The sequence below is a fragment of the Sturnira hondurensis genome, unplaced genomic scaffold, assembly GCF_014824575.4.
Source record: "Sturnira hondurensis isolate 20B ecotype Veracruz unplaced genomic scaffold, ASM1482457v3 Scaffold0007797, whole genome shotgun sequence".
Classification (NCBI taxonomy): domain Eukaryota; kingdom Metazoa; phylum Chordata; class Mammalia; order Chiroptera; family Phyllostomidae; genus Sturnira; species Sturnira hondurensis.
Genome location: NW_028080428.1, coordinates 1770547 through 1781891, shown reverse-complemented (window position 1 = coordinate 1781891; position 11345 = coordinate 1770547). Strand labels below are relative to the sequence as shown.

General features: G+C 50.6%; 1 protein-coding gene and 1 non-coding gene across 3 annotated transcripts; one reads left to right on the top strand and one right to left on the bottom strand.

Moving 5' to 3' along the window:
- Positions 1-339: 339 nt before the first annotated feature.
- On the bottom strand, positions 340-11345 carry SPDYC (speedy/RINGO cell cycle regulator family member C). Of its 2 annotated transcripts, XM_037053398.1 has the most exons (7): positions 11190-11345; positions 2110-2289; positions 1804-1862; positions 1457-1542; positions 1208-1379; positions 784-1126; positions 340-570 (listed from the first exon to the last, which is right to left on the bottom strand). In XM_037053398.1, exons 1-7 carry the CDS (start codon positions 11248-11250, stop codon positions 542-544), a joined length of 930 nt encoding a protein of 309 aa, XP_036909293.1. In that variant the 5' UTR covers positions 11251-11345; the 3' UTR covers positions 340-541. The 2 variants fall into 2 exon arrangements, with proteins under 2 accessions (XP_036909293.1, XP_036909292.1); XM_037053397.1 differs by having other exon boundaries at positions 340-1126.
- On the top strand, positions 5141-5245 carry LOC118991848 (U6 spliceosomal RNA). The gene has a single exon (XR_005067492.1). It is a non-coding gene; the product is annotated as a U6 spliceosomal RNA (small nuclear RNA).

Sequence of the window (11345 nt, the reverse complement as noted above, 5' to 3'; positions counted from 1 at the left end):
CCTGAGCAGACCTGGCCCCCAGGCGTTTCTAACACAGAGCTCTTTTCCACCTGAGCCCTTTTGGTCCAGTAGGCCCCAGGCCCTCCTCTGAGGGCTACACAGACCTCATCTCATTCAATCCAACCCACACTGTGTAGATCTCGTCATCCATGGGTTGGGTCATAGAGAAATCGAGGCTAGGGATGACCGGCCACCACCGGGAAGGAGAAGAGCTACCACAGAACTTGTTGTGTTCATGGGTCTCGACCGCTGACATCTAAACCTGACAGCCGCCCCCCCCAGCTCCTTCCCTCCCCCAGCCCTGGGTCAAGGAGCTAGGCGAGGGCCTGAGCACAGCTGGTGTCCTGTGGACACGAGTTTATTGGGGGGGGGAACAGAATCAGAGTGAGTACAAGCTGCAGATTGGGGGGAGGGGGCAGGGGGCTTGGGCAGCAGTGGCAGCCTAAGGCCCACAAGACAGGAGGCCAGGGGGCCACAGCCCATAGAGCGTCCAGTCGGCGGGCACGCAGGGGGCTGCTCTTCACCCTGCGGGTATCAGGGCCTAGGGCATTGATGAAGGCTTTGGGAGCACTAGGGGGAGAAGGATAAAGAGAGACTCAGAGAGGAAACTTGCCAAGCTCGCGCAGCCTGGCGGTGGCAGAGCTGGGACACGTGCCCAAACCTGCTGGTCCCCAGGCCAGGTGTCCTGGCGGGCTGGTGTTCCTTCCTCTCATTCTGTCAGGCCCCACACCTGCTTCCCAGGCTCCCAAACCCAGGCCCCTCCATCTCCTGTCCCCAACTCACTGTGGAGGGTGTAGGTGCCTGGCTCCAGATGCAGCTGTGGAGGCAGGATCATGAGGAAGCCCCCACCCCAGGGGTCTTCAGCCACTGAGAGATAAGTGTGGGAAGGAGGGCAGTACCACTCAGGGTTGGGGGAAGGACATGTGGGTAAGACAGGCAAGGGGCGGGGCTGGTGGCAGCAGCGGCCAAGGAGAGAAGGCACACCACAGAGGGAACAGTAGGGTGGTGAGAGGCCAGGGCCCCGCGGGAGGGGAACCTGGGCCTTTGGGCAGCTCCTCTGAGCCCCGCCGTGGTGGGGGCGCCGCTCCCGAGTCCAGGCCCAATGGTATGGCTCCTTGGCCATGACCTGGCAGGTGTAGAGTAAACAGTAAGTCGGATGGGAGGGCCAGCCTCCTTTTCCCACCCCAGGACGCCATCCGGGCCTCACCTCCTCACAGCACTGGCGGCTCACAACAGCCCGGAAGCCCATCCTTGCCCACAGCTTGTCCCTCTGACGCAGGAAGTCTGCCACCTGACTATGCCAGTTTTTGCCCAGGGCCCATAGAAAAATCACACATTTGGCATCCTCTAGGTCCTCCTCCATGTCATTTGCAAGGAACCTGGCCACAGAGGTGGGGGTTGGGCAAAGGCAATAAACATCCTCCCTGGGTCACCGCCACCTGCCCGGGACACTCACAGTGCCAAGAACAGGTTGCTGCAGGTGTACTCGCTGAGCTTCAGGTTGGCACGCCGGAAGTAGACTAGCACCATGGCCAGGAGGTACTGCGGACACAGAAAGGGGAGAGGTCAGAGTTAGGCACTGGGAAGGACGGGACTGTGCCAGGCCCAGTTGCTCCCGAGGAAGTCCTGGTGGGGGCTAGGGAAAGGGGTAAAACGTGAGGCGGGGTCTGCAGAGACAAGGGCTGGAAAGGCAGGTGCTCCCTGCACCAGACGATGGGACCCAATGAATCAGCAGCACAAGAGGCCCACTGATTCAACCTTCCTCAAGTGACCCCAACCTCTACCCACACTGTGTCCCCTCACCTTATCTGAAATCTGGAAACAGGGATCTCTGGAGAGGAATTCCTGAAGGAAACTGTGCTCTGGAGGTAGAGAGGAGAAATAGGAGGCTGGGGTTACCACGCACTTCCCACAAGACAAGAGTGGCACCCACCAGGCCCATTTTCTGGCACAACCCTCTGCCCCCACCCCTGCCAAACCAGGGTCACCTTGGAAGGGAAGAGACAGAGACTTCAGACCCTCTTGTGGGCGTCTGAGACCCCACCTCTGACATCAGCCTCAAACTTGGTCCTTACAGCCCCCTCCCATGCTGGCCCCAAGTCAACTCACCCAGAAGGTGGAGAAAGGCCTGAAGCTCCTGGTGCTGGCGCGAATAGAGAGCCCCACTGCCCCCATCTTGTTGGCTCCAGCCCCTCAGCTTCACCTGGGTGGCAACCACATGGGCAGGGTCTTGGGCTTCACTCATCTCATAGGGGTGGGGACGGGTGGGGTGGGGTGGGGGTGAGCGCCCTGTAGAGAGAGGAGCCCCATTTCTTAGCGCCTGTCCCCTCGCCCCCAACAGGTCAAAGGGGTTGGTGAGGCTGGTCAGAGAGGCACTCCAGAAAGCGGAGGGATGAAGATGGAGGGAGACTTGGAAGCTCAAACAGAAGGACACTGGGAGGCCCGGAGGGTGGGGAGGCCAGAAAAGCAGTAGCTCCCACGCCCACCCTGCCCTCCAGCCCGGGCCTGGGAGTGAGAACCGCAGCAGCGAGCACCACTGAGGGCGCCCTGGGTGCCTGGAGCTGTGCTAAGTGCTTTCGCGGCATCACCTTTTTCATCCTGGTTGGTAGGTATAACCCATTTTGCAAACACAGAACGAAGTGCGGAAGACTCGTGGCCACCTAAAAGTGGAGCCTGTCTGACCCCTAAAGCCAAGGAGTTTGATTGCTCCTCTTGCCCCACCCCCACTCTTCACAGTCTCCTCACCACGCACCAAGATGGCAGACTTTACAGAATTACCAACCCCTCACTACGCGGAGGGAAACTGAGGCCCAGAAAAATGGATGTTATTATACAAATCCTGGGGGCCATCTCAAATTTTTCAGGCCTGAAGGACTCGGGAGAAAGTGCAGCCCACCACCCTGTAGTCAACCGGGGAGCCTCCATCTAGGAGCCCACAGGCAGCCCAGCCTTCCCCCTCGCTCCAGAAGCCTCACCTGAGCTCAGGGATTACCTACAGCATAACCAGTGCTCGCCAACCACTGCCTTTATATAGCCTCAGAGATGCCACGCCCACAGCACTCCACCAATCAGATCCCGTCCTGTGGGTGGGGCTTTGGGCTATTCCCGCCTAACTCTACCTGGAGTAAATCCAGCCTTTGCCAGCTGCCCAAGGTAAAATCTCCAAAGCTTCATCACCTACAAGGCAGGGTGAAGGCCGACCAGCTGGACCCCATGGCCTGAGAGGCGGCGGGGACCCTCCCCACCTCTTTACAAATGCAGAGCCAAGGTGCATCCTGGAAACAAGGCCTGAGCTGTGCCAGTGACTGACGGATAAATGAAAAGTCCCTAATTGTGCCTTCCCGTGGCAGGGGCGCGGGATGTGTCTGTGTTTTCGTCAGATCCAGGAATCCCAAAGCCTGGGGGCCAGAGAAGAGATTTCCAGTCGTGAGGATTCGCAGAGGCCACATCCTCTTCCCAAGATCCTTTGCGGTAGAGCGGGCCTGACCTGTGGCTCCAGGTGGGCGGAGGAGGCCTCTGCCCCGGGCCACCGAGCTGCCCCCGCCCCACCGCACCCCACGGTCAGCAGCCTTAAGCCTTTCGGCCTTCCTGCCTTCGCTAACTCAGTCACTGACCGGGTACAATCCTGCGGGACAACCAGCACCGACGTGCCTTTCCACGTTTGACAGATGACTTTTTCCCCATTTGGGGCGAGGGGGTAAAATACACATAACATAAAAGTTACTCCCACCATCTTTTTTAAGTTCGGCGTGTTTGAGTACATTCATACTGTGAAACCAGAAGTCTTCATTTTGCAAAACGGGATCTTTACACCCGTGAAACACTAGCTGCTTGTCCTCCCTCCCCCGCCCCCCCACCCCGTGCCCCCATTCTGTTTCCTGGCTCTGCGAGCTCAGCTGCTCCAGGTGCCTCATAGCGGTGGAATCACGCAACATCTGCCTTTCATGACTCTCATTGCCCTTCACGTAATGTCCCCGGATTCATTCATGCTGTCATATCATAGCATTCCTCAGAATTTCCTTCCTTAAAAAAAAAGATTTTATTTATTTATTGTTAGCGGGGAAGGGAAGGAGAGAGGGAGAGAAACATCAATGTATGGCCGCTTCTTGTGCGTTCTCTGCTACAAACTGGCCTGCAACCCAGGCACGCGCCCCCACCAGGAATCTAACCACGATCCTCTGGTTCGCAGGCCCGCGCTCAATCCACTGAGCCACACCATCCAGGGCATCCATTTCCTTCATTTTTTAAAAATATTATTTATTTATTTATTTATCTTTAGAGGGAAAGGGAAGGAGAGAAGGAGAGAAACATCAATGTATGGTTGCCTCTCATGAGTCCCCTGCCGGGAACTGGCCTGCGACCCAGGCATGTGCCCTGACTGGGAATCGAACCGCGATTCTGTGGTTCCCAGGCCCGCGCTCATCCACTGAGCTACACCAGCCAGGGCTCCTTCATTTTTAAGATGAAATTATATTGATTCTATGTACATGCCACATTTCGATGCCACGTGTTCGTCGATGTGCACTTAGGGCTATTTCCACACCTTGGCTGTTGTGCATAACGCTGTTGTGAACAAGGGTGTGCGAGTATCTCAAGACTCTGCTTTCAATACTGGGTTTTATACCCAGAAAGTGGAATTGCTGGGTCTATTTTTAATTTTTGAAGGAAACATTAAATTGTTTTCCCCAGGGGTTGCACCATTTTACATTCCCACAAACTGCTCAGGGTTCTCACTTCTCCACATTCTTGGCCAACACTTGGTTTTTTTTTTCTGTTGTGTCAATAGTAACCATGCTAACAAGTGTGAGGTAGTAACAGGTGACTTCAAATATGGATAAAATTGCCCTGATCCATGTGGCTCAGTGGGTTGGGCGCCGTCCTGCTCAGCACAAGGCCGCCAGTTCCATCCAGGTCCGGACACGAGCCCAGGGGTGGGCCAGGTCCCCAGTGAGGGTGCAGGAAAGAGGCAGCCAATTAATCCTTTCTCTCACTTCTCTCGCACATCGCTGTTTCTCTCCCTCTTTCTCCCCACCTTCCCCTCTCTCTAAAAATAAATAAAATCTTTTCTAAAAACATCTTCTCAGAAATGGAGGCCCCTGGAGGAGCTGACTAATTGGGCTTTATCGAAGCCTTACCGCTGTGCTCGCTTCCACAGCAACAGACTAAAATCAGAACGATATGGAGAAGATTCGCCTGGTTCCCGTGCAAGGATGATGTGCAAATTCGTGAGGCAGTCCATTTTTTTTGACCAACGTCACCCCAATAAACTTACGGGGATTTTTAAAAAAACAACCAAAAACAAAAGAAAAGGCCTGCCGCTGCCAACAGCACGCGTGGGCTCAGCCACATGTCCAACACGCCGTGAGGCTGGCACCGTGAAGTAGGTTTTGTGGTCTCATCTGCACTCTCATCAGACAGGAAGCTGAAGCTCAAGAACCCAGTCTCCTGATGTCTGAACGACAGATGAAGGAGATGTGGGCCGGCCCAGGTGGGTGGTGGGCGCAGGGCCAGGTGTGCTCTAGACCCAGATGCAGACAGACCCCTTCCTGTGACACAGCTGCTCTTCCCTCGTGGGCCATCGGTACTCACGTCTGCTTTGCTCTGGTCTCAGGCTTCTGCCCTGGTGGCCAGTACGGATTTTCACTCCTAGGGGCCTCCCCTCCCTTTCTGTGTCTCTGGTGTCCCTCAGTCTCTCTTGGTCTCTGGGTCTCTCAGTCTCTTGATCTCTGAGAATCTCTGAACTCCTAGTCTCTCTGAGCGTCTGGATATCTTTGAGTCTCTAGGTCTCTCAGTGTCGCTGGGTCTCTCTCTGTCACTCTGTCTGTGGGGTGATCTCTCTCAGTCTCTGGGTCACCATAAGCATCTCTGAATCTCTTGCTCACTCTGGGTCTCTGGGTCTCCATGGTGTCTGGGTCTCTCCAGGTCTTTGTATCTCCCTTGGTCTCTGGGTGTCTTCGAATCCCTTGGTCTCTCAGTCTCTCTGGTCTGAGTCTTTCCTTTCCTGGGGTCTTGTGTCTTGGTGTCTCTATGCTCTCTGGGTTTCATGGTCTCCCCCTGGCCACCTTCCACACCCCATGAGGCCAGTGAGGCCTTCCCTAACCACCTTGCCTTCATCAGGACACTCTGTTTTGTATGCGTGTGTGTTTTCCTCACGCATTTGTTGTTGGCCTTCTCCAGAAAGGAAGTGGTGACTCTAGCAACCTTCAGAGCAAGCCCCGCAAACTTATTAAAGAGGCTATAACTGGCCCCACCACTGTGGCTTGTTCGGGCCTCATCCAGCAAACCGAAATGTCACCAATTCAGTTCCGGGTCGGGCACATGCGTGGGTTTCGAGTTTGGTCCCCTGTTGGGGCACATCTGGAAGGCAGCCAATGGATGTTTCTCTCTTGTATAGATGTTTCCATCTATGTCTCCATTCTTCCCCTCTCTCTTAAAAAAGAAATAATAATAATAAGTAGGCCAGAACTGAATGAGCTCACATGGTATTCATAGCCTCATTTTACAAGTGAAACCAACAGCAGCTAAAGCACAGACCTGGGTTACTGCTGAGAGGTAGAGTAACTTGCTGCCTCACCGCTAGTGCATGGAGAGCCACGTTTCAGCCTGGCTGCCTGGCACCTGGCGCAGGCCCCACGTTGAAGCATCAGCCAGGGACCTACGTTTCTGGGCTGAACCTGTCACAGAGAAGGTGCTCAGTAAAACTGAATGAACTCCCAGGCCAGCTGTGTTTTCTACCTCTCTCCTTCCCTGCACCATGCATAAGGCTAGAGGTCAGTAAGGGGGCACGGAAGAGCCTGCCTTAACCCTGGGTGGGCTTCAGGCGCATGCCCAGCGGTGCCTTTTTAAAACTTTTTATTATGAAAGAATCTAGGCACACAGATGTTACTAAAAAAGTATGAAAACTTTTGTGTCCCCTTCCCCCAGCTTCCCCCGGTGCTGACATCTTGCGTAACTACAATGCAGTTAGAACCAGGAAACTCACACCGACCGGTACAACACAAAACTACAGATCTTATTCAGATTTTACTAGCACCCACTTAAAATTTTTGGTGTCTAGCTGTATCAGTTTTATCCTATGAGTAGACTGGTGTAAGACCATCTCAGTCAGGAGTAGGACCCTCACGTCATTCCTTTTTCCTGATGTTTTCCCTTTAAGAGTCACAGCCTGCCCCTCGCTCTGGCCCCTGGCTACCACTGATCCGTTCTTTGTCTCCGTGATCTCGTCATATTAAGAATATTATATAAATGGCAGTGGATTGAGTTCGGGTTGTGAACCAAAGGGTCGCCAATTGATTCCCAGTCAGGGCACATGCCTGGGTATCAGGCCAGTCCCCAGCAGGGGACTCACAAGAGGCAACCACACATTGATATTTCTCTCCCTCTCTCCTTCCCTTCCCCTCTAAGGATAAATAAATAAAAATCTCTGATCATAGAAAAAATATATTCAGCAGCATTGGAGGGGCATTTCAATTGACTGGAGCTTCATCTTGTTCACCAAAAACTTTGTAGTTTCTACCACCGGTCAGGGCACATACGTGGGTTACAGGTTTGATCCCTGGTTCAGGCTCATACAGGAGGCAACCAGTTCTTGTTTCTCTCTCTCTCTCTCTCCCTTTCCCTCTCTCTAAAATTAGCAATTAAAACATGTTAAATAAATAAATACATAAAAATATATACCAATTTTGCCCTGACCTGTGTGGCTCAGTGTGTTAGGTGTCATCCCGCAAATCGAAAGGTCGCCAGTTCGACTCCCAGTCAGGGCACATGCCTAGGTTGTGGGTTTGGTCCCCAGTTGGGGCACGTACAAGAGACAATTATCAATGTTTCTCTCTCACATCGATGTTTTTCTCCTTCTCTTCCTCCCTCCCTTTCCCTCTCTCTAAAAATAAATAAATAAATAATCTTTAAAAAATATACCTAATAAGGAACATTTACACAATGGAATTCTATGCTGCAGAAACGAAGAAGGAGCTCCTACCTTTTGCAACATCATGGAAGGAACTGGAGAGCATTATGTTGAGCGAAATAAGCCAGGCAGTGAAAGACAAATACCATATGATCTAACCTTTAACAGGAATCTAAACAACAAAACAAACAAGCAAGCAAAATATGACCAATGACACTCAAATACGGAACAGGCTGACAGGGTCCAGAGAGGAGAGGGGAGAGAATCATAGGGGGAAAAGGGAAGGGACTCACATGAATAAGTATAAAGGACACATGGACAATAATTAAGGTGGTAGGTGGAAATGGGAGGGAGGTGGGGAGCACTGGGGGGGGCAGGGCAGGGAATATAAAACAGAAAACTGTACTTGAATAAGAATTAAATAAATAAATAAATATACCTAATAAAAGTAGAAGAAATAAAATAATACAGAGCAGACATTAATAAAATAGAAAACATAATGGAAAATGAAAAAAGTATCATTTGGTTCTTTGATGACACCAATAAAAATGATAAATGTCCCTGGTTGGTGTGGCTTATCGGATTGAGCATGGGCCTGTGAAGCAGGGGGTTGCCAGTTCGATTCCCAGTCAGGGCACATGCCTGGGTTACAGGCCAGGTCCCCAGTAGAGGACGCATGAGAGGCAACCACACATTGATGTTTCTCTCCCACTCTTTCTCCTTCCCTTCCCCTCTCTCTAAAAATAAATAAATAAAATATCAAGAGTTCAGAATATTTTTAAAAATATTTTATTTATTTATCTTTAGAGGAGAAGGGAAGGAGAGAGGGAGAGAAATATCAATGTATGGTTGCCTCTTTTGCGTCCCCTGCTGGGAACTGGCCTGCAACCCAGGCATGTGCCCTGACTGGGAATTGAACTGTGATCCTTTGGTTCGCAGGCCTGCTCTCAATTCACTGAGCTATACCAGCCAGGGCCAGAATATTTTTTTAAAGAAGGCAAAAATTAATAACAGGAATATAGAAGAAGATAAAACTATACCTGGTAGACAATAAAAATATGAAGATGTTATGTACAATCTTGTGCCAACTTTACATTTTATACATATAATATGTATTAATTTTATATACTTGTATTTAAATTTGTATGAAAATAGACAAGTCTCTATAGAAAAATAACACTCAGCAAAATTAAAACAAGTAGAAATAGAAATCCTAGTTAGTCCTAGAATAGTAAACAAATTGAATCAGTACACAAAATCTTATCACAAAGAAAACTCGAGACCTCCATGTCTCCGCCAGTAAGATTACCCAAACACTCAAAGAACAAGTAGTGCTCTCTGCGCAAGTCCTCCCATCTTCCTTCACACAGGTCATACAGACAGCAGGCTTGATGCCACAAACTGATAAGGATTTCATGGCAAACCAACACCGCAGGCTCATTCACACAGATGTAAATGTCCTAAGCAAATTATCCGCAAACCAAACTGAATCTAGTAATGTATAAAATAAATAAAACACGGTGCCCACATTGGATTTATTCTAAAAGTGCAGTTAGGAGATGAGAAATTTTATTTGTGCAATTTACTCCTTTAATAGATTAGAGAAGAACAACAGCAGCGTCTCAATGAATCCAGAAGGCATGTGGCCAGGCGCAGTGACACAGGGCAGGCCCCACAGGCCCCGCCACAGCAGGAGGGGCACGTGCTTAAGAGCAAGGGGCTGGACAGAATGTTTGAGCAAGTTTGTTCCTTCCCTCCCCTGCCCTGCCCTCCCCTGCCCTCCCCTGCTCTCCCCTGCCCTGCCCTGCCCTGCCCTGCCCTGCCCTGCCCTCCCCTCCCTTCCCTTTTCTTTTCTTTTTTTTGTTCTTGTTGAGCCAGCTATTGAGATGGGATCTAGATGTTGGAAGCTTTCTCTGGAGGGCAGTCAGTTTTGCATGGAAAAAGTAAATCCTTTCAATTCTTAACTGGAACATTTTTTTTAAAGATTTTGTTTATTTATCTTTAGAGAGGAAGGGAAGGAGAGAAGGAGAGAAATATCAATGTATGGTTGCTTCTCGTGAGTCCCCTGCTGGGAACTGGCCTGCAACCCAAGCATGTGCCCTGACTGGGAATTGAACCGCAATCGTGTGGTTTGCAGGCCTATATATATATATATATTTTATCCTCATCCGAGGACATGTTTTTTCATTGCTTTTAGAGAGAGAGGAAGGGAAAGAGAAACATCTGTGAGAGAAGAATTGATCAGCTTCCTTCCCCCAGGCACCTGGACCAGGGATCCAACTCACAACCTGGGCACATACCGTGGCCGGTTACGGAGCCCACGACCTCTCGGTCTATGGGATGACTGCTCCTGGCCCTGCTGAGCCATACTGGCCAGGGGCATATTTATAATAAGATAATCATTTGAGTTTTTGAGAAAAATATAAGTATGGTAATGAGTTTAAAAATATACAATTGGGGGTGTGGTGTTTTGGGTGGGAGACAGATGTGATGGGGGGAGGAAATTGGGAAACGGCAATGTTGCTAATGTTCTGGTTCTCAAATTGGGGCGTTATTTTTTTATTTACTCCATTCTTTATGTATATTTGACACCAATTACTGTGTATATATCACATATTTCATAATTTTATTTTTTATATTTTATTTATTTATTTTTAGAGAGAGGGAAAGGAAGGAGAAAGAGTGGGAGAGAAACATCAATGTGTGGCTGCCTCTTATGTGTCCCCCACTGGGGACCTGGCCTGCGACCCAGGCATGTGCCCTGACTGGGAACCGAACCAGCGACCCTCTGCTTCACAGGCCCGTGCTCAATCCACTGAGCCATGCCAGCCAGGGCTTTTTTTTTTTCATATTTCATAATTTTAAAAAGTGAACTCCACATGCTGCCTCCAAATTTCTCTCTGGGATTCTCCATCTTAGAGAAAAATTTCACCTTCCACACAGGAGCCCGAGGCCACTCGGTTTCTCCCTTTCCCTCTGCCGCACGCTTAATCAGATGCTGAAATCTGGCCCTACACACCTTCACCACCTCCGTCCGGCCTGTGCAGCTCAGAGCAGGCTCTCTTCAGCCCTTCCTAAGCGACTGCATCAGCTTCCCGACCAGCTCGGCTGGCACGCCCCGCCCCCCTTCGGTCCCCCACTCCACTGCGCCAGGGATAATATTTCCCGGTGGAGATATGTTCAACCACCTCCTGCTGGGGCACTATCTTTCCACTGACCCTACAGTAAACCCCTAAGTCATTAAGAGGCTGTTTACATGGTATATTGAACTGGCTCCGCCTACCTCTTGTTCTGACTCCTTTTCTGCCATTCTCAGCCTCACTCTCCAAGCACCAGGCAGGCATCCTGGGATTCTCTTTGTTTCCTAAAATACACCCAGAGTTTCAAGTCAGAGGGTCTTCCTCCTGACTGATCTTTCCACCCATTCTACCCTCTAATC

What these genes read in the sequence shown, in the direction of transcription:
- SPDYC (XM_037053397.1), bottom strand. Translation starts at nt 11,250, where the DNA reads ATGCCTGCCTGGTGCTTGGAGAGTGAGGCTGAGAATGGCAGAAAAGGA. An exon ending in AAAAGGAGTCAGAACAAGAG is followed by an intron (nt 2,290 to 11,189) that starts GTAGGCGGAGCC and finishes CTCTCTCTACAG; the next exon opens with GGCGCTCACCCCCACCCCAC. An exon ending in AGCAACCTGTTCTTGGCACT is followed by an intron (nt 1,380 to 1,456) that starts GTGAGTGTCCCG and finishes CTCTGTGGCCAG; the next exon opens with GTTCCTTGCAAATGACATGG.